At 43.5% G+C, this 21239-nt stretch overlaps 2 protein-coding genes and 1 non-coding gene across 4 annotated transcripts in view; all 3 read right to left on the reverse strand.

Moving 5' to 3' along the window:
• The window catches only part of bbs9 (Bardet-Biedl syndrome 9), a 233569-nt gene extending 217140 nt beyond the window's left edge, over nucleotides 1-16429 (reverse strand). The window contains exons 1-3 of the mRNA XM_056286937.1: nucleotides 16333-16429; nucleotides 5510-5626; nucleotides 4661-4817 (exon numbers count right to left, since the gene is read on the reverse strand). Coding sequence (XP_056142912.1) covers nucleotides 4661-4817; nucleotides 5510-5621 — 269 coding nt within the window. The 5' untranslated portion in view covers nucleotides 5622-5626; nucleotides 16333-16429. The remainder of the gene's footprint in view (nucleotides 1-4660; nucleotides 4818-5509; nucleotides 5627-16332) is intronic.
• A 1927-nt stretch (nucleotides 16430-18356) lies between these two features.
• trnap-agg (transfer RNA proline (anticodon AGG)) lies at nucleotides 18357-18428 on the reverse strand. Its single transcript has one exon. It is a non-coding gene; the product is annotated as a tRNA-Pro (tRNA).
• A 304-nt stretch (nucleotides 18429-18732) lies between these two features.
• Nucleotides 18733-21239, reverse strand: part of nt5c3a (5'-nucleotidase, cytosolic IIIA) — a 43723-nt gene continuing 41216 nt past the window's right edge. For both annotated transcript variants that reach the window (XM_056285994.1, XM_056285995.1), the window contains exon 8: nucleotides 18733-20440. In XM_056285994.1, coding sequence (XP_056141969.1) covers nucleotides 20339-20440 — 102 coding nt within the window. In that variant the 3' untranslated portion in view covers nucleotides 18733-20338. The remainder of the gene's footprint in view (nucleotides 20441-21239) is intronic.

Raw genomic sequence — 21239 nt, forward strand, 5'->3', positions numbered from 1 at the left:
GTATTTTGAGTTATGTTTAGCCTTTAGTTTGTTTAGTTCTTTTGGGCAAAGGGCTCAAGGTAAGATGCCCATGGGCATACACCCCATCAAGTAGCTTACCTCCTGTTATGCACACTAGGTTAGGAGCGGTTGCCACCCTCTGTATTTAGGTTTGGTGCTTTTGAGCACTGTAAAGAGGGGATTACTTTTATTAGTAGTTTGTTGTTTTGGCAACTGTTCCGTTCCCTTGTTCTGTCATGTTTAATTTAATAAAATTTATATTTTATTATATTTATATGTTTTCCTGTCTCACCGTGTTGCACCCTCACCTCACTTACCCAGTACACTAGTTGTCCCTCACCAGACCGAGGGATGCAATTATCATTATCAAAACTTTTTCCATGGCGCCACAGAAAATGGCAGAATATTGTCAGAGCTAGGAGTTTGATTCCCATTGCAGCCGATAAAAGCTTTGATATTTCCCTGCATCGTCTGTGTACAACTTCGGTCCATTCTCCCGTTTGCCTCCCTGTTTTCTCTCCCTTCTCTCCTCTCCTGAATAGTTTTGGCGGAGAGGTGATCTTTCAGTTTACCTAGCTACATTAAAAAAAAAAGTAATTCTAACCGGATGCAGTTTCTAACTTGACTTGACCCTGATCCAGCAGGGAGGCAGCTCCAGATCCAATTATCCTGTGCAATAACAAAGCAAGATTGGGCCTTGGAGTCAACAGCTATGCTAGTGCCTCAGTGGTTAGGGCTAACACTGTAGGCAGGGCTATGTTTGGTCTGTTGGGTGGCTGATAGATGGTGGCAAGTCATTGAGAAGGATTGAAACTCCCTGACAGGGTGGTTTGGGTTGGTTTGTGCCAGAGAGGAATAATCTTTATGCGGTGGTGAGTTGTGCAGAGATTGCTGTCTATGAATGAACAGCCAGAGCAATAGGTTATGAATGGGCGCTTCTGTCCAGCAGTTTAAAATAAGCTGTTATGAATGCTTATAATTCACAGAAGGTCATGACATGAAGTTGGAGACCAGTGACTCATTCTTAAGACATCACATAGGTGAAATAAACAGGAATTCTGCATGGCAGGGTGGCCTTGTGGTAAGAGAGCACATTCTGTACCCAAAAGGTCAAAGGTTTAGCTCCCACAACAGCGAACGGCCATTCACTGCCACATGTTCTGTTTAAGAGCCTTTGAGCAAGGCAGTTATCCCTATCTGATAGGTCATTGTGGATTGCTCTGGATAAAAGTGTAAGCTGAATGTGTAACATAAATACACAATTTGCTTCCACATACCAACAGTCAACATTTATGTAATCAAAAACACTTATGAAAAAAAAGACTTTACATAAAAGTTAAAATAATGAATAGGAAAATAAAGATTATATGCTCAGGTAAGGAGGAAATAATGGCATGTTGATAACTGTGTTAAAGAATATGTGGATTCCTTTTCTTTTCTTTCCATTGGCAATGTTAGATTGTCAAATGTGAAATGTTCAGCATTTCAGAGAAACACCACACCAGCCACTACTTTTGTCAGTCAACTGGTCACAGCAAAGGAAAAGTAGGGTTTCATGTACTCTGGGCAGCTGTGAGTATGATACAACAACAGTCAAAGTCAATACGGATTCACAATCAGTAGAAATGTCCTGTTTTTTGCCAAATTCAAGTAACTGATCATTGAGATCTGCGTAAAGGGACGCTCTGTCTGCTAAGTATTTGAGACTTGTAGCTAAATACTGCTAAACACTGTCTGCAATTTGCTGTCATGGAAACAAAATGTGCTACCCAACCTGTTTTTGACATCAGGCCAAAATAGGATCGATACATGGTCGATGGACATTGCTTTTTCTACTAAAACTAAACTAAAAAAAATAAAAAAATCAGACAGTGCAAACACAACCACAGTGTGAGCTCCCTGTTTCATGCTTTATGCAGCCTTTAAGCAGGGCTGTGTTAGATTAATGCCACTGTGACCAACAGTTCAGCTACTAGGAAAGGTCAAGGCCACATATAGAGACCTGAGGGGCAGATAGAGGGAATAAGGAGAGAGGGATTAGGAAACTCATGATTGATCCTGGTGTTTGAGGGATAACACTACAGCTCTGTACTGGAAGCTTGGACTATGTGGGAATATGGTCAGGTAGCTTAGCAATTGCAGTAAAGCTTCACTAAAAACACGTGAAAAAGGATTCAAAACTCTGAAATATTCCAAATGGTATAAATATGCACATGGTATACGTTGTCATTTGACACACATGTGAATAACAAAAACTTGGTTTCACACTTAGGAGATATGAAAAATGCCTGCAAGGTGGCTTTAGCAAATATGCACAGTAGGTATCTGTCTGAATTTTGTAACACAAAAAACTGTAGTGACAATCCACTGCCGAACAATAAAATTGTCTGTGATCGGCTCTGCCTTCCTAACTACTCTGTGGTGACTTGACTGGTCTATGGTTGTGTAATGTTTTTGCATTAGCATTTACAATTTACAAATTGCCAGTGAAATCTACACCGATGAGCCAAAACATTAAAAACACCTGCCCAATATTGTGTAGAGCCCCCTCATATGGCCAAAACAGCTCCAACCCATCAAGGCATGGACTCCACAAGACCTCGGAAGGTGTCCTCTGGTATCTGACACCAAGACGTTAGCAGCAGATCCTTTAAGTCCTGTAAGTTGCGAGGTGGGGCCTCCATGGGTCAGACTTGTTTTTCCAACACATCCCCCTTGATTGGATTGAGATCTGGGGAATTTGGAGGCCAAGACGAAATCTTGAAGTCTTTGTCATGTTCCTCAAACCTTTTCTGAATAATTTTTGCACTGTGGCAGGGCGCATTATCCTGCTGAAAGAGGCCACTGCCATCAGGGAATACTGTTGCCATGAAGGGGTGTACTTGGTCTCCAACAAAGTTTAGGTAGGTGGTACATGTCAAAGTAACATCCACATGAATGCCAGGACCCAAGGTTTCCCTGCAGAACATTGCCCAGAGCACCATACTGCCTTCGCCGACTTGCCTTCTTCCCATAGTGCATTCTGGTGCCATCTCTTCCCCAGGTAAATGATGCACACACACCCGTCCATCCACCTGATGTAAAACAAAATGTGACTCATCAGACCAGGCAACCTTCTTCCACTGCTCCAAGGTCCAGTTCTGATGCTCGTGTGTCCATTGTAGGCGCTTTTGGTGGTGGACAGGGGTCAGCATGGGCACTCTGACCAGTCTGCAGCTATGCAGCCCCATGCGCACAAGCTGTGATGCACTGTGTGTTCTGACACCTGTCTATCATAGCCAGCATTAAGTAATTTGAGCAACAGTAGTTCTTCTGTGGGATCGGACTGGAAGAGCTAACCTTCGGTCCCCATGCCTGAGCCTTGGACGCCCATGATCCTATCACTGGTTCACTGGTTGTCCTTCCTTGAACCACTTTTGGCAGAGGTACTGACCACTGCATAACAGGAACACCTCACAAGACCTGCAGTTTTGGAGATTTCGTCACTCAGTCATCTAGCCATCACAATTTGGCCCTTGTCAAAGTTGCTCAGATCCTTACACTTTTCCATTTTTCCTCCTTCCAACAGATCAACTTCAAGATCTGACTGTTGGCTTGCTGCCTTATATATCCCACCCCTTGACAGGTGCCAATGTAATGAGATAAAGAGTTTTAGTCACTTACCTGTCAGTGGTTTTAATGTTTTGGCTGATCATTGTATATCTAGACTATATCTAAAAGCTAGACATACCTTTTAGTTTCCATTGTTTACCGACTTACTGTATTGCCAAGTTAACATACAAAAGGGGCATTCATCCATTATCCAAACCGCTTATCCTTACTCAGGGTCGTGGGGAAGCTGGAGCCTATCCCAGCAGTCATTGGGCGGCAGGCGGGTAGACACCCTGGACAGGACGCCAGACCATCACAGGGCCCACACACACACACACACACACACACGCACACACCTAGGGACAATTTAGTATGGCCAATTCACCTGACCTACATGTTTTTGGACAGTGGGAGGGACAACACTGACTGAGGAAATGAAGACTTCATTTATTTAAAATGCAACACATCAATCAAAAGTAACTCATCAACTGAAGTTTATAATACAATGTCTCTGGAAAATCAAGTCTTTGTTTATTGCACAACCAAGGATATAAATGGTGCTCTAACCTTTGAAATGTACCATCATTTAGTTTAATCTTGTTCTTCTAGTCATTAAGTGTTGTGGGTTTTTCACAGAATGGATATCTCATTAAGATATTTTATCAGGATACCACCTTACATCATATTACGTACCATCAACAGTCTGATAACATGTAAAACCTTCATGAGGCTGGCCTCTACAGAATCATCATCACTGCTTAACTGCCCTGGAGCAGGGCACTTGCTGCCACAAAAAAAAAAAAAAACAGATCCATGGGGGCTCAACTGGTCCTGCAGTCTAACTGACTAGAAGGGTACAAGTGGCACGGTTTGGGTGAGAGTGTTTATGACCTTTGTGTGTATGTTTCACTTAGGAGAGCCATGAAAAATAACAAAATGAATTGTGCACAGTGTGTTACCATGTAAAATAAATTTAGCAAAGGCGGTTCTTCTCAAAAAGTAACCACTTAAATGACCATGTGTTCCCTGAAGGCATGTACATGCCCCTGCCTTGTGTGGCCTTACTTACGAGACAAACTTGCCCACTTCCACCTGTATGATGGAGTCTGGGAGCTGGATTTCCAGGAGCTGGGCATCCGCCAGGCTCTGGCCTCCCTCCCCGAGTTTATCGGCATGAGGGCAGAAGATGCGAAGCATACCCATGTAGCTGCCAACCACAACCTTATCTGCAGGATGCACAAGGGGAGATGAAGAGATTCATGAAGTTTTAGAAACCAGGGTGGGAGATTCTCATCAACAGGCATTTGCTGGTTTATCTTGGTTGAGGTTAGTTATGTTTGTCCATCGGATGGAGAGGGAGAATTAATCACGATTCATTTCTGTCTTCTAACACACGCAAAAAGTGGTCTTTCTTGTGTTTCTATTCTTATTAAGTGCTGCGAGTTGTGAGGCCAATAACCTAGTCAAATTAAGTTGTTGTAAACCTTATATGGATGTATAGAAACCATAAAGATTTAACAACAACCACCAGATGCCAAATGCTGGTCAATCCTGTGTCTGATTAGACAGTCAAATCCAGCAGCAACTGAAGCGAGATTTACTCAAAACTGAATTTATGGTGCTAGTGGCTGAAGCAGTTAAACATCCATCCATCCATTATCCGAACCGCTTACCCTGCTCTCAGGGTCGCGGGGATGCTGGAGCCTATCCCAGCAGTCATTGGGTGGCAGGCGGGGAGACACCCTGGACATTCCGCCATGCCATCACACGAAGCAGTTAAACATTGTATTTAAAAAGAACATGTGACACCAATCTCTCTTTCTTCTCTTTCTTTCTTAGAGCAAACAACACATGCACATTTTTTGTATAAACAACCCCACTGGTGTGCAATAACACACACACACACACACACACTGACCATGTCCTGAGCCACTGTTGTCCACATCTCCGACACACAGGCATCCTTGGTCAAACTCCTCTCCCTCCCCCAGCACCACTGACCACCAATCACGGGCCTTGAAAAGAGACATGCTGCCTCAGATATGGAGAGACAGAGAGAGAGGTTAGATAGAGAACAGGTTTCTTATACACAGTACTGAGTTGTAAAAAAAAAAGGATCATTAGAAGGATGTAGAGACATGGCAAGAAGGTTTATGGGACACATCGCTGCCCTAGCAGTCAACATCCGTCTGCATCTGTCTCTGTACAATTGGCACTGGCCAAGCATTGGCACGGCTCACACACAACTACTCATTTCAGTGAGTAAGCAGCGCCATCTAGCGCACCAAGGCTGAAAATTCATTCTGTGAGAACTCATTCTGAAAACCTGCTCCCAACACCTAGAACTGCTATCCATCCATCCATCCATCCATCCATCCATCCATCCATGGATAGCAGTTCTAGGTGCATGCATAAAGTGATCACTTTATGCATGCTCGATAATCCAGGTAAGAAAATCACAGAAAGTTGAATCAGTTCAACAGTTCAGACTCCGCAGATGTCTGCAGAGTTTTTTAGATGAAGGAAAGCTGTCGCTGCTCTCTCCCTCTCGCCGCTGCGTCGTTGTGTGTGTGTGTGCAGGTACAATTTAACCTGAGCTAAAGAGCTAACGTGTCAGGCAAGGACTCCGCAGTCTACACTCATCTACAGGCCAGTGGCCACTCTTTCAAGGATGAGGATGTGCACATCCTTGATAGTGAGGAACGCTGGTTTGAACAGGGAGTGGGAGACGCCATCTATGTGAAGAGGGAACGACTATCACTGAACAGGGGGGGGGGCTAACAGTACATCTGTTGCCATTTTACAGTGCTGTGATTACAACTATTCGCCAACCTCTCTGAATAGTACACATGGCCACTGAAACTCTAGTTAATGGACACGGCAATCTGCATATGAAACCAATCGTTGATTTCGGTCGTTATGCCACTGTATCGTTCATAAGGGTGGGGATACCTGCAGTCACTTGAGACTGAAGAGGTCACTTAGGTGAGTGATGAAACGTTTTTCTCAATAAACGTTCTGTCAAGGGCGACCGGGTGGCGTAGCAGTCTATTCTGTTGCCTACCAACACAGGAATCAGCGATTTGAATCCCCATGTTACCTCCCTACAGATACAGTTGGATGTGTCTACGAGTGGGAAGCTGTATGTAGGTACATCCTGGTCACTGCAATAGCACCTCATCTGTCGGTCGGGGCGCCTGTTCGAGGGGAAGGGAGAACTGGGGGGAATAGCGTGATACTCCCACGCACTATGTCCCCCTGGTGAAATTCCTCACTGTCAGGTGAAAAGAAGCGGCTGGCAACTCCACATTTATCGGGGGAGGCATGTGATAGTCTGTAGCCCTCCCAAGATCGGCAGAGGGGGTGGAACAGAGATCAGGACAGCTCAGAAGAGTGGGGTAATTGGCTGGATACAACTGGGGAGAAAAAAAAGGGGGAAAAATCCAAAAAAAAAAAGGTTGTGTCCAGATGAACTGGTTCAACTTTCTGTGAATAGAAAATTGATTTTCAGAGCATCATTAAATGGCACCAGGTAACATCTCAGTTTCATGCCATAACAAACTTTCTATTAATAGCATCTGTATATATTTTTTGGGTCCTTTGTTATATTGCGTTTGGTTGTGTGTGGTGTGTGCGCGTTTGTTTTCGCTGTCCACGGCTAATCTACTGAGCCTATAAGCCTGATTTTTTATTTTATTTGTTTGCAGTTATGACTGTATGATCAAGAACCTCTCGTGGTTGGGGTGATTCAAAACCTTTGAAAAACATTTGTTCTTGCTACAGCCGCTCCCTCTCTTCATTCACTCTCTAGTTAGCCAACATTGCTCTCTATCACTATCTGATCTAAGTCAACCTGATGTACGACTCTTGATTGTATTTTGCAAATCGTTCACTCTCAGCACAGGAGAACTGGAGGAACACTGGATGAACCAAAAAATAACAACTTCTGTCATTATTTTCATAGTATTGTAGCAAATTCAGGGGGCAGCCGGGAACCGCCGCATCCAGGATGCGAACCCTGTTCGGACCCTTTAGTCGACTGGTTAGTGCAGTCGGGCAACCTTGATTCGCAACCCGGCTGCGGCGGTTCCCGGCTGCCCCCTGAATTCACTACATTGGTGTCACAAGTGGGATGGTGAGACTGTGAGGCCTCTGGGCGCACGTGCTTCCTATGGCCTCATAGTCTCACCATCGCACTTCTGACACCAATGTAGCAAATTCCAGGGGCAGCCGAGAACTGCTGTAGCCGGGACCCGAACCTGGATCTCCCGCACCATGGGTGACTATGTTAACCAGTCAACTAAACCCATTTAAACCCATCCAACACATTTGCCAAGGGCTAGCTAGTCTAATCATCTGTGGTCGTTACACTACCCCGCTCCTTCAGGAAGCACGTCCCCGCGTTTCAGCATACTAGCTCCCTCACGTCTCTGGGTGCAAGCACTTCGAATGGCCTCATGGTCTCACCATCCCACTTCTGACACCAATGTAACGAATTCTGGGGGCAGCCGGAAACTGCCGCAGCCGGGACGCGAACCTGGATCTCCTGCAGCATGGGCAACTACGTTAACCAGTTAACTAAAGGGTCTGACCCGGGTTTGCACCCCGGCTGCGGCGGTTCCTGGCTACCCCCTGAATTCACTACATTGGTGTCAGAAGTGAGATGGTGAGACCGTGAGGCCATCAGATGTGCGCATGCCCAGAGGTGTGCGGGGGCTGATATGCTGAAGCCCAGGGATGCACTTCCCAAAGGAGGGGGTAGTGTAACGATCACGAATGACTAGATTTGCTAGCTTGTTGGCTAACGGGTCAGACCTTTTAGTCGACTAGTTAGCGCAGTCTCCCGTGGTGCGGGCGACCCAGGTTCGCAGCTGGGACACGAACCCGGGTCGCCCACACCATGGGCGACTGTGCTAACCAGTCGACTAAGTCCGACCTGGGTTAATGTACCGGCTGCGGCAGTTCCCGGTTGCCTCCTGAATTACATCAGTGGAGAAGTGGGATGGTGAGACCATGAGGCCATTGGAAGCGTGTGCACCCAGAAGTGTGAGGGAGCTGGTATGCTAAAGCGCAGGGATGCGCTTCCCGAAGAAGGGGGGAGTAGTGTAATGATCATGAATGAGTAGACTCACTAGCCAGTTAGCTAACAAGTCGGACCCTTTAGTTGACTGGTTAACGTAGTTGCCCGTGGTGCGGGAGATCCGGGTTTGTGTCCCAGTTGCAGCAGTTCCCGGCTGCTCCCCGAATTCGCTACAGTATGATAAAGCCGGGTAAAAAGTTTACGCTCGCACATGCACAACTTACATCTACAACTGACTTTTCCTGGTAGACGAAAAAAGGGGTGGTTTGTTGCCAAGTCTGAGCACCGGAGAAGGGTAGATAAGCCTGGCGAGGATATCCTCTTGTTCATATCTGATACTGATTATTCCGAGTCACTATCCATTCAGTTTAAAGTGGAACAAATCCCCCAGGTCTGAGCTTAACTCCATCCACTGTATAATTTTGAAAAAATGCTAAGAAGTGGGCATGGTGCTTTTGAGGGGGGTAGGGTTTGGATGTGTGAGGCAGAAGCATGAGCAGGAGTAGCTGGGGAGATCATGAGAAGGACACAGCCCCGAGTCTCTGGCCCGCCGCCATACCCAGTCCCCTCCACATAGACGCCCCAACCGCCACGATGCAGATGCACCGCAGATGGAAGGGGCCGAGATGCAAGACGGCCCGTGGCTTTCTGGCGGCGGAGAGAGAGGGGCGATGGGACGACTGCTCCCCCAGCCGCAGGGCGAGCTCAGTCTGACTGGCCCAGTTGTCCGGTTGTGCTTCTACAGCTGTCGAAAGCACCAGTGCACCACAATTTAAAATGATGAAATGAAACAATATAACTATAACTAACTGTAAATTAAGAGAAATTCAAAAGGTTGGTAGAAAATGAAATAAAGGCACAAGTTTAGCGAGTCTTGATCAGTCTCGGTCATATTTGAAAATGAGCATGGTTTCATGGACTCACACTGAAGGGCGGGGCTGGGGAGGTGGGTCATCCATTTCTGATTAGAGAGCATTAACATTCTTTTTCTTTTTTTTTAATTTCATGACATATATAAGTCCCAACCTGTTGACTCTGTGTCAGCGTGGGCCTTGCAAGGTTCAGAGCTGATTTAAAACAGTAGATGGCGTGTTGAGCCATTCTGAACCCATGAAATGCCGATTTTTTAAAAATAAATTTGGTAAGAAATGTCAATATCAACACCAGCATTGATGTGTTTCATCAGTGTAGTCATATCATTCAGTTTACAACTCAAGGAACACGTTTAAGTGTTTAGCACCTCTTTAATAAATTCAAACCTGTAAAGTCCTGGAAGGAGAGTATAGTTTACAGACAGGTTTAGACAAACACATACATAAAGAAGCATTAACGAAAAGGCCAGTTAATATGAACAACGAAAGTAATAAGTTGATAAAGTAGAGACATAAAGACAGGATGAGAAGCAGACAGACAGACAGAGATCATCAGACACAGAACTAAGAGAGACAGCTACAATTAGAGAGGCATCAAAATAATTCTTGGCCAATACAGACATGATTTATCCCGATTTCATTTTTTGCATAAAACCTGCCAATTTAACAGGGGTGTGTGGCCTTTTTATATCCACTATACAGTACTGTGCAAAACTCATAGGCATATGTAAAACTATGTAAAGTTAAGAAGCTTTAGAAAATAATGAAATGAAAAAAGTTTCTACTACTACCACTACTACTATCAGCTGCTCCCATTAGGGGTCGCTACAGCGGATCATCTGTTTCCATTTCTCCCTGTCTTCTGCATCTTCCTCTGTCACACCAGCCACCTGCATGTCCTCCCTCACCACATCCATAAACCTTCTCTTTGGCCTTCCTCTTTTCCTCTTCCCTGGCAGCTCCATATTCAGCATCCTTCTCCCAATATAACAAGCATCTCTCCTCCACACATTTCCAAGCGTTTCACCTCTCATCCAAGAGGCTTCCTCAGTTCGTGCCTTTCTGACTAGCTTGGTCTAGTCAGAAAGGCACGAACTGAGGAAGCCTCTTGGATGAGAGGTGAAACGTCTTCACGGATATATACCAAGTCCAGTTGCACTTGATTCAACTCCTTTGGATAACCATGACCTGGATGAATGAGAACATTCACAGACACATTTCCAAGCCATCTCAATCTTGCCTCTCTTGCTTTGTCTCCAAACCATCCAATCTGAGCTGTCTCTCTAATATCTAATCATTCATAATCCTGTCCTTCTTCATCACACCCAATGAAAATCTTAGCACCTTCAACTCTGCCACCTCCAGCTCTGCCTCGTGTCTTTTCATCAGTGCCACTGTCTCCAAACCATATAACATAGCTGGTCTCACAACCATCTTGTAAACTTTCCCTTTAACTCTTGCTGGTACCCTTCTGTCGCAAATCACTCCTGGCACTCTTCTCCACCCACTCCACCCTGCCTGCACTCTCTTCTTCACTCCCCGCTACTTTGGACAGTTGACCCCAAGTATTTAAACCCATACGCCTTTGTCACCTCTACTCCTTGCATCCTCACCATTCCACTGTCCTCCCTCTCATTCACACATATGTATTCCCTCTTGCTCCTTCTGACTTCCATTCCTCTTCTCTCCAGTGCATACCTCCACCTCTCCAGGCTCTCCTCAACCTGCAGCCTACTCTCACTACAGATCACAATGTCATCCTCAGACATCGTAGTCCACTGAGACTCCTGCCTGATCTCGTCCATCAACCTGTCCATCACCATTGCAAACAAGAAAGGGCTCAGAGCTGATTCTTGATGTAATCCTACCTCCACCTTGAACCCAATCTGTCATTCCAACCACACACCTCACCATTGTCACACTTTCCTCATACGTATCCTGCACCACTCCTACATACTTCTCTGCAACTCCTGACTTCCTCATACAATACCACACCTCCTCTCTTGGCACCCTGTCATATACTTTCTCTAAATCTACAGACACAATGTAACTCCTTCTGGCCTTCTCTATACTTCTCAATCAACATTCTCAAACATCGCATCTGTGGTGCTCTTTCGTGGCATGAAATACTGCTGCCCGCTAATCATCACCTCTCCTCTTAACCTAGCTTCTATTACTCTTTCCCATATCTTCATGCTGTGGCTGATCAACTTTATGCCTCTTTAACTGCTACAGTTCTGCACATTGCCTTTGTTCTTGAAAAAAGTTTCTATGTATCAAAAAATTATTATAAAAAGCAGTGAGAAGAAAAAAGAAAGCCACTTTATTTTCGTCATCATACAGGTTACAATGAAATTTGTTCTCTGCATTTAGCCCATCCTATTGTATATCAGCAGTGGGCAGCTGCAACGCCCGGGGATCAACTCCAGTTCTTCTTTCCAATGCCTTGGTCAGGGACACAGACACAAGTATTAACCCTAACATGTGTCTTTAAAAAGCCGTGATCAGTTAAACTAAATCAAATAAATATTTGGTGTGACCACCTTTTGCCTTTAAAACTGCATCGATTCTCTTTGGTATACTGTTGTGCATTTTTAGAAGAAATTTGGCAGGTAGATTATTTCCAAGCATCTTGGAGAACTTGCCACAGTTCTTCTGCAGACTTTAGTTGTCTGGCTTGCTTCTGTCTCGCCAGGTAATCCCAGACAGCCTTGATGTTGAGATCAGGGTTCTGTGGAGGCTATCATTCCATATGCTGAAGAACTCCATGTTCTTCTTGCTGAATATAGTAGTTCTTTGACCTTGGCTGTGTTTGGAGTCATTATCCTGCTGCAGAATTAAGTTGGGACCGATCAGACGCCTTGCTGATGGTACAGCGTGATGGATAGGCATCTGCTTGTACTTTTCAGCACTGAGGATTCCATTAATTCTGACCAGATCTCCAACTCCATTTGCAGAAATGCAGCCCCAAACCTGCAGGGAACCTCAACTGTGCTTCAATGTTGGCTGCAGGCACTCATTCATGTGGCACTCTCCAGCTCCTCTACAGACACACTGCCTCCTGTTTGAGCTAAAATTTTCAAATCTTGGCTCATCAGTCCACAGCCATTGCTGTCACTGTTTAGCACCCCAGTCCTTGTACTTTCATGTGGAGATGAGTCTCTTGGCTTTGTTTCCACCTCAGAGTAATGGCTAGTTGGCAGCAACTCTTCCATGAAAACCACTTTTGACAGGATTTTCCTGACTTTCGAAGTGTGTAGATGGGTCCCAGTGGTTTCTGTGGGTTAAGAGCTGATAGCACTGCTGAACTTGTTCTGATTTCGAAGGGAGGTCAGTTTGATGTATCTCTCATCTGCAGCACTCTGCTGCAGTTTCCATGGCCAATCACTGCGTTTCTATTCCACAGCCATGCCTGTTTCTTTGTGTTTCCTCAGAAGAGCTTGGACACACATAAGGCTGAGTCCTTACCGCAGCGGCCTGGGTTCGAATCTGGCCCAGGCCCTTTGCTGCATGTCATCCCCTCTCTCTCCCCTGTCTTTCCTGTCTCTCTCGACTATTGCTATCTAATAAAGGCAGAAAATGCCAGGAAAAAAAATCTAAAAGAAAGAAAGAAGAGCTTGGGCAGCACATCTTGAAACTCCTGTCTGCCAAGAAATTTCTGCTTGGGAGAGACCTTGCTGATGCAGGATGACCACCTTGTGTCTTGTTGCTATGCTCACTCTTGCCGTGGTATATGAATTGCTGATTTGAAGGTTTGCCATCTCCCACACCCTCACTGTTTTAGTTGGTTGTCTTTCACCCAGTTTGATTCCTCCTACACCTGTTTCTGTTTCAGTCAATCAGTTTGGGTCAATGAACTCATTGTGTCATTGATCATTAACACTTGTTATCTTTGCTCAATCATGCACTGGGCTATATACCTATAAAGTAAGTTATTATCTGAATCTGAGTGGTCTATTACTTAATGTTACTTTCTTTAAATACAAAAATGTCCATGTAACATTTAATTTTAGGAAAAAGAATGCAAATCTAAAATTTGCTACCTTCGTCTTTCGGCTGCTCGCATTAGGGGTTGCCACAGCGGATCATCCTTTTCCACCTCTTTCTGTCCTTTGCATCTTCCTCTGTCATGTCAACCACCTGCATGTCCTTCCTCACCACATCCTCTTTGGCCTTCTTCTTACCCTTTTGCCTGGCAGCTCTATCTTCAGCATCATTCCCCCAATATATCCAGCATCTCTACTCCTCCTCCTCCTCCCCCGAAAATCTTAACATCTTCAACTCTGCCACCTCCAGCTCAACCTCCCGTCTTTTCATCACTGCCACCGTCGCCAAACCATACAACATAGCTGGTCTCACTACCATCTTGCAAACCTTCCCTTTCACTCTTGCTGGTACCCTTCTATTGCAATCACTCATGACACTCTTCTGACACTAATGCAGAAAACAAACATCTAAGAAAAAAATTATAGAAGAATCTAGGGTGCCAAGGAATTTTACACAGTACTGTACATGATGACTATTAGCTCACCGTATTAGCTAGGTTTCCCTTGTGTAGTATACTAGGAATCCACTAATGCTGACACTGGTATCAGATAATGGTATTGTAGATATGTTAACTATGGTCTTGAACCAATATCAAGCACAGTTCAAATATTTGGAGAATTAAATTACATTAAATCTGACAATGTGATGGCTAAAGCAGGCTCTTTATCAAATTAGTCTGAATATATGATTATTATATGAGTAATATACCCATGTGATATTAGCTTCGAGTGATAAATAGTAGAATTCTGATTAACATAAAACCATTTCATGTCAGTTCACTAACAAAGCCCAGTCTTGTTAACACCATTTGAAATGCTGACTTAACGCTCACGTGCCGCCAAACAATCAACAACCCTTGGTAATACAGAATAACAACGAGGACCAAAGCCAATTTCTGCCACAGCAGGGTAGCCTTAAATAGTTCTATTCACCAATCATAAAGTTAATTCCTATGTCATGTCAACGCTATAAATCTCGTGATATTGCGTTTCTTTTGGTATCCTTTAACTGGGTGATGTCCGGTGGCAGCTGGCCAGTACAGGGTGCTGGAGCACCGCCCCCTTCAAATAGCAAGAGATGAAAATCTACTTAAACATGTTAATATAATTTAGTTGTATAATGCAAATAATTATGAAATAAAAGTGTTTTTTTTGTTCTGTGGGTGCCTGTCAGCAGCCATTAAATATTGGTTCCAAATGGTATTTGGTTGATTTCTGTCTGAATACATGTACTTCCTGGGTGAGGGGCGCCGGCCAAACGATACCCTAAAGCTCTCAAACTTTGGTGAGCAGGTGACCTGAGGCTGTCTAATTTGTTTCTTCAGATTTTCCATGGGGCGCAGTTCTGTGCGCCCCAGACACTTCCACTTTTGTTGGCAGCGAATTGGGTTTAATTGAGTTTAATGTTTTTTTACATAATGTGACTGGACAATTCTCGTGGCTGTCAATCACGTCCACATCCACCACGACACCTCGTCTCGACTGTCAATCAGCCACCGTCTACAAACCCTGATATAATCTACAGGCTACATTGTCCTTTTTAATAACTCTGTGACCATGTGGGCATTAAAGCAGCTGTCAGGTGTGCTGCGCCAAGGTAAATTGCGCCCCCCCTCACCAAAAAAAATGTTTCGCACCAGCCGCCACTGGTGATGTCTCTCCACTGGAAGCTACTAGAACGCTGTAAGCCATCGCAACGGTCCAAGGGTGATACTTGAAGAGGGGCTGTCACCAGCTGCCAATGACAGAGCAGAGGCTTAGTCACATGATCTGAGGATCGCAACGGAGGTGTGGAGGGGGGAGGGGGGGCAAGCGGCTTTTCGACCTGCTAACTGCTGAGCAGGTGGAACACACGCTAATCCATATGAGAAAGACAGAAACACGAAAAAATAGAGAACGGAATCGAGAAAGTGAGAGACAGCGCCCCTCCCTTCACCAACTTGACCTTAAGCAGCTCTGCGACAAATATAACTATTCATTTAGATTTGTCTTCGTCTTTCATAGCTTGGCACGAGAGGAAAAAAACCCTTATTAGGTGGGAAGACAAAATTAATCAACTGAGACCATCAGGACAATGTACTAGCAATCCAATTAAATTAGAACATTAGACTGAACTGGTCTCTCTGGCTCCGGGGTTCATTTGGCTGTCAGTGGCTCAACCTGTTGCACGAATCCAGGTAGTTTCCGAATGGCCCGTCTTGTAACATTTAAAAGACTAGTTTAGCCGTGTGACGATTTTTCCCCGCTTGCTTGATGAACACGTCCATGCAACATAAACTATAGATATCAACACTTTGTAGTTATAACCAGGAGAGATACTGAACCCAAGTTAAACCGCTGAAGCAGATTACTTCGACTCAGTACACGATCCGTCAGGCAAACTGCCTGAGATTGGACATGAATTGTATGAGTTGTTGGGGAAAAGAACAGTGTTATCACCTGTATAACGGCGGTGGGAAGAGTATGAGGGGCGAACAATGCCTTGGACCCAAAAGGACGTTAAGACATTTTGTCTGTGTACTGTGCTCATTCAAGATAGGCGCTCTCCTGGTAATCAGGCCAGATGAGTTCGGTTGAGCGGCTAACGTTAGCTGAATTAACACTAACCTGTATAGCTAATTAGCTAACAACTAGCTCCACCTGGTTGCTACTGGCGCTCCGAGTCGCGAAGAGCAGAGAACGCTCTTTAACAAACTCTCGGCCAACAAAAGATGCTCCCGGGTCCATGCCGCATTTCCCTTACCTTAATGAACAAGAGCAACTCTTAAAAAGCCAGCGTTGTTGTCCGGACAAAATAAATCACATTTCCTGTGTCTGTCTCTACAACTTGCTTGGAGTCATCCTCCTGTTGTCATAGCACTGACGCTCAGTGTAGATAGACACTAGTGCGCAGATGCGGGCATAAGAGACCAAGGGCTGATGGGAAATTGAGTGTGAGGAGTCTGAAAAGCTTGAGCTGACCGTCAATTGGTTCGGTTTGGGGTAGATCAACGAGGTTTAATGTACTATTTTTGTTGCAAAATTGCCTAGTAAATGCAAGGATAATCTGCATGCTCATGTTATATACTTTCACACGTTCATATTTATATAAAATTTATTGAACGTGCAATAAGAGGGAAATTCCTTGGTAGTTACTCCCTACATCAAAGAAGGTTGAATCAGTTCATCTGGACACAACGTTTATTGACAGCTACGTTTCATCACTAAACTAAGTGACATACATCTTCAGTCTAAACTGACTGCAGATATCCCCACCCCTTATAAACAATACAGTACAATACAGCGCCTAACGACCGAAACCAACGTTCGGTTTCATATGCAAATATGGGTTTGACCACTGATCATGTGCACTATATAATACTACTAGAAGAACTCCGCTACAATGTAGCGGTTTGGTTATCCACCCGTCTAAATCTCCCTCCTCTTCATCCTGCCAGCTAACCGCCTTCTCCCTGCCCCTAAACCCCCCCCCACTCCAACTCCCTCCCCCCAAATGCTCAGAATAATCTGAAATGCCGAGAAAAGTGGTTTTAGCCATTTTTAGAAAAATGCATATTTTGCATAATTATGCATAATTTTAATTTTCTGGGATTTTTTCCCTTACTCTCTGAGACAATACCTACCACCTCCAAAAAGAATTAGGATCATAAATGCTTTAGTTTTCGGTCAACACACACACACACTAACACCACACACACACACATTACGAAAATATATGAGTGAAGAAAAACCCCGCTACAATGTAGCGGTTTGGTTATCCACCCGTCTAAATCTCCCTCCTCTTCATCCTGCCAGCTAACCGCCTCCCCCCTGCCCCTACCCTCCCACTCCAACTCCAACTCCCTCCCGCCGAAAGCTCAGAATCATCTGAAATGCCGAGAAAAGTGGTTCCCCCCCACTCCAACTCCCTCCTTCCAAATGCTCAGAATCATCTGAAATGCCGAGAAAAGTGATTTTTAGCCATTTTTGGAAAAATTCATATTTTGCATAATTATGCATAATTATTATAATTATTTTAATTTTCTGCTATTTTTCTGGTCCTCTCTGGAACAATACCTACCACCTCCAAAAAAAATTAGGATCATAAGGGCATTTTTGCAAAATCCATATATTTTGCATAATGCCAAAGTCCCAGAAATTTTTTTTATACAGTTGAAAAAATCAAAGATGCTCAGAAATCATCTGAAATGCCGAGAAAAGTGGTTTTTAGCCATTTTTAGAAAATGCATATTTTGCATGTTTATGCATAATTATGCATAGTTTTAATTTTTTGAGATTTTTCCCGTACTCTGGAGCAATACCTACCACCTCCAAAAAGAATTAGGATCATAAGTGCTTTAGTTTTCGGTCCCGCTATCTACACTAACTAACTAACTAACTAACTAACTAACACACACACACATTACGAAAATATATGAGTAGATCATGTGTACTGTATAAGGGGTGGGGATACCTGCAGTCAGTTTAGACTGAAGATGTCACTTAGCTGAGTGATGAAACGTATCTGTTAATAAACGTTGTGTCCAGATGAACTGATTCAACCTTCTTTGATTTTCTTACCTGGATTATTGAGCATGCGTCAAGACATTACTCCCTACAGAAACCAACTTTGGGGGATTCCGCTGAAAAGATAATTATTCAGCATAACATCCAACAGCAGACCACACACTGGTATTCCTTGTTCGTTTTCAAATACATACTGTAGAACATTGTAAACCATACCATTTGAGAAAGTTTTGTGATTCACAATGTAACAGCTCAAAAGACGGGCTCGTCCGGGATTTGAACCCGGGACCTCTCGCACCCTAAGCGAGAATCATACCCCTAGACCAACGAGCCTATAAGCTCAACAGTTTAAATACAAATTCCAGAAGTTACAGTTCTGCCACGTTGTCTCAAAGTTCAGACTTCTGATTCTCTCCGTTAGTTTACCCTGAGCTGCCATCTACTGGCGTTTTATGTTACTGCAGCTTATTGCTGTAACATAAAAACCAACACCTCACAGAGGGAAACTGCATACGACAATGTCAATTTAAAAAACATTTTCCTTCTATCTAACTATATATCTAACAAGGCCATTGCACTTTGTAAAAATTAATGTGCAAATCCTGTTGAAAAAATTCATATATCCACAAGGCCCTGATATAATTCCCAATTTTATTGAGTTTTTTTTTTAAACATTTATAGACATAAATCCAGCTTTAAGAAAAGGCAACATGCAGGTGATAGCAGCACATTTCAAACGCACACATTCAAAAAAGAACATCCAACAAAACATGTCCAAACAAACAACAGGGTGACATTTTTCTTTGAGCCTCCAACAAAAGATCCAAATTGAGAGGTAGCGTTCAATTTCAACCCTAGAAAAAAAAGGTCAGAATATGGATTAAAAAAAAAAAGAAAAAAAAAGGCTTTGTCCAAGACATATGTCTTATGCTAGGTTTTACTGAGCCACAAACAGCTTATTTCCTTTAAGCAACTGCTGCCTGTGTAAAGTAAAGTATACTTTGGCTGTTGTGAGAGAAACTGAAGGTAACACACTACATTTGCAGAAGGGACTGAAGAAGTGAAGAGTTGACTTCACCTTGTAACTTAACACCACCTGTCACGTACATAGAGCTCACGCCTGTTTCTGGCCATGCATCTGGGAATGCTTACAACCGAAGCTGTCTAAACTTAGTTTGGTACCACCGATGCCCTGAGCACAACCCGTCCACAGTCACAGGATCACAGGAGGCGGCTTTCAATGTAAAAACCCTTTGCGTGGTGGGGAACTCAAAACTAAGCTGACTGGGATATTAGACTAAGTGAACTCACCCCTCCTCTGAATAGGTATCAATGCTCTTATGAATCCAAACTATCTGGGGGAATCATTGTACAAAGAGATTAAAGTGCATTTTTTTCTGACCAACTGAATGATGCCAAATTCTCCAGCTTCAGTTCCTGTGTTGATATCTGAGCTTTAAAATTTTCTAAAACGGATACCATGTCTGTTGGCTTCTGTACTACAGTATTTTAAAAATGTTGCAGAAAAATACAAACAATGATATACTGGTGATTTATGGTTCCACTGTAATTTATCTGACATGACTTTCATGACCATTTGGTCTTTAAAATTTAATCAAACTCCCATTCTCCAGTCTCAAAAATATATAGGAGTTAAAAAGAATTCCTCATTCTTTTCTTCATATCAGAAAAATTTAGGATGACTGCCTGTGAGGTGAAATGCATGCTGGGATCGATCTAGAAAAATCTTGTCTTCCTGTGGGTGTCTGGTTTATGTGTAAACTTTTATACAACGATACAAAAATTACAATGTCAAAAATCATATGAACAACAATTGTAACAGTAATGGGAAAATTATAGAGAACGTTATTTTTTCTGATTTTGTTTTTTTCATTTTCAAAGGTTGGAGAAAGACGGCATGGGGAAACAATCAACACACGGACAAATTACACACCAAAGACAAGCAATGCTGCTGTGTGTACTTTTATATAAGTGTTCATTCAGGACTTGTACAATGTCTCTTTAAAACAAGGATGTGAGTGGTTTCTAGAGATCGGGTCAGCGACTTGCTGGGGCCACATCCAGAGTAGAAGAACAATGATAGTTTCGTTCGGTGGAAAGGTCACTGCCACCTGGGATTGGGAGAGGTCTTGAAGTGTATCACATACTGTGGGCCTCAGGGTTGGAGGGGTCGATACATGGGCTGGTGGTAGGATTAAATGAAGGTGAATCAGGGGGCAGAGTTATAGAATCTTTTGGAGGATGGCATTGGGCACTTCCAGGGTCTCATCCTTCACCAGGACGATGTCGTAAGAGTCCAGATATCTCTCCAACCGTTCCTCCACCTGCAGGACAGAAGTAAAGGGACAGACCACCAACACTTTAGTGAGAAATACGCTCAGAGATCACAGCCCTGCATCACTCAAGTAACATTCACTGATCTAATACTCCCTGAACTGATGTGAATTTAGCTCACTTTTGATAAAAGCAACTGGGCCTACCCAGCAACTACAAGCTCAACATTTATTTCAGCATCTCTGATATATTCTCTGCACGACTGCACTTTATCGCCTCTTATTTTGCTTGTATCCTTGTGTATATATCTGAAGACTGTTGTGTTGTAGTGTGTTATTCTATGTTAAGTACACAGAGAGCCATGAAACCGGAGTCAAACTCCATGTATGTGCAAACCTACATGGCCAATAAACCCAATTCTGATGAGTCTCCGTGTCTGATAGATGTGTAACAAATATCAAACCAGAACATGGCAATACAAATTTATTGGCTTTGAAAGGTTCAATAGAAAAGCAAAAATATTGAAAAAAAAATATACATATATATGGTAAACAAAACAGCCAAATATCACTATAAAAGCTATAAACTATTTTGGTCTCTTAAGGTGGAAAAGGTGAACTCTAGATTGAGAGATCTGACAATGGGGGGGGGGGGGGGTAAATTTATCCATGGGAAAAGTAACTTTAGTCCCAAATTAACATTTTACAGTGTTTATTTGTAGAATTGTTACGTAAATTTAGAAATACATATGTGGAACCACCTTCTTCAGAGACAAATTGATAGGTATTTGGTGTGTGTTGGAAAAGGTATTTGTGGTGTACTGTATATTTTTGTGTTCTTGTCTTGTGT

Source organism: Lampris incognitus, chromosome 9, assembly GCF_029633865.1.
Source record: "Lampris incognitus isolate fLamInc1 chromosome 9, fLamInc1.hap2, whole genome shotgun sequence".
NCBI classification, from domain to species: domain Eukaryota; kingdom Metazoa; phylum Chordata; class Actinopteri; order Lampriformes; family Lampridae; genus Lampris; species Lampris incognitus.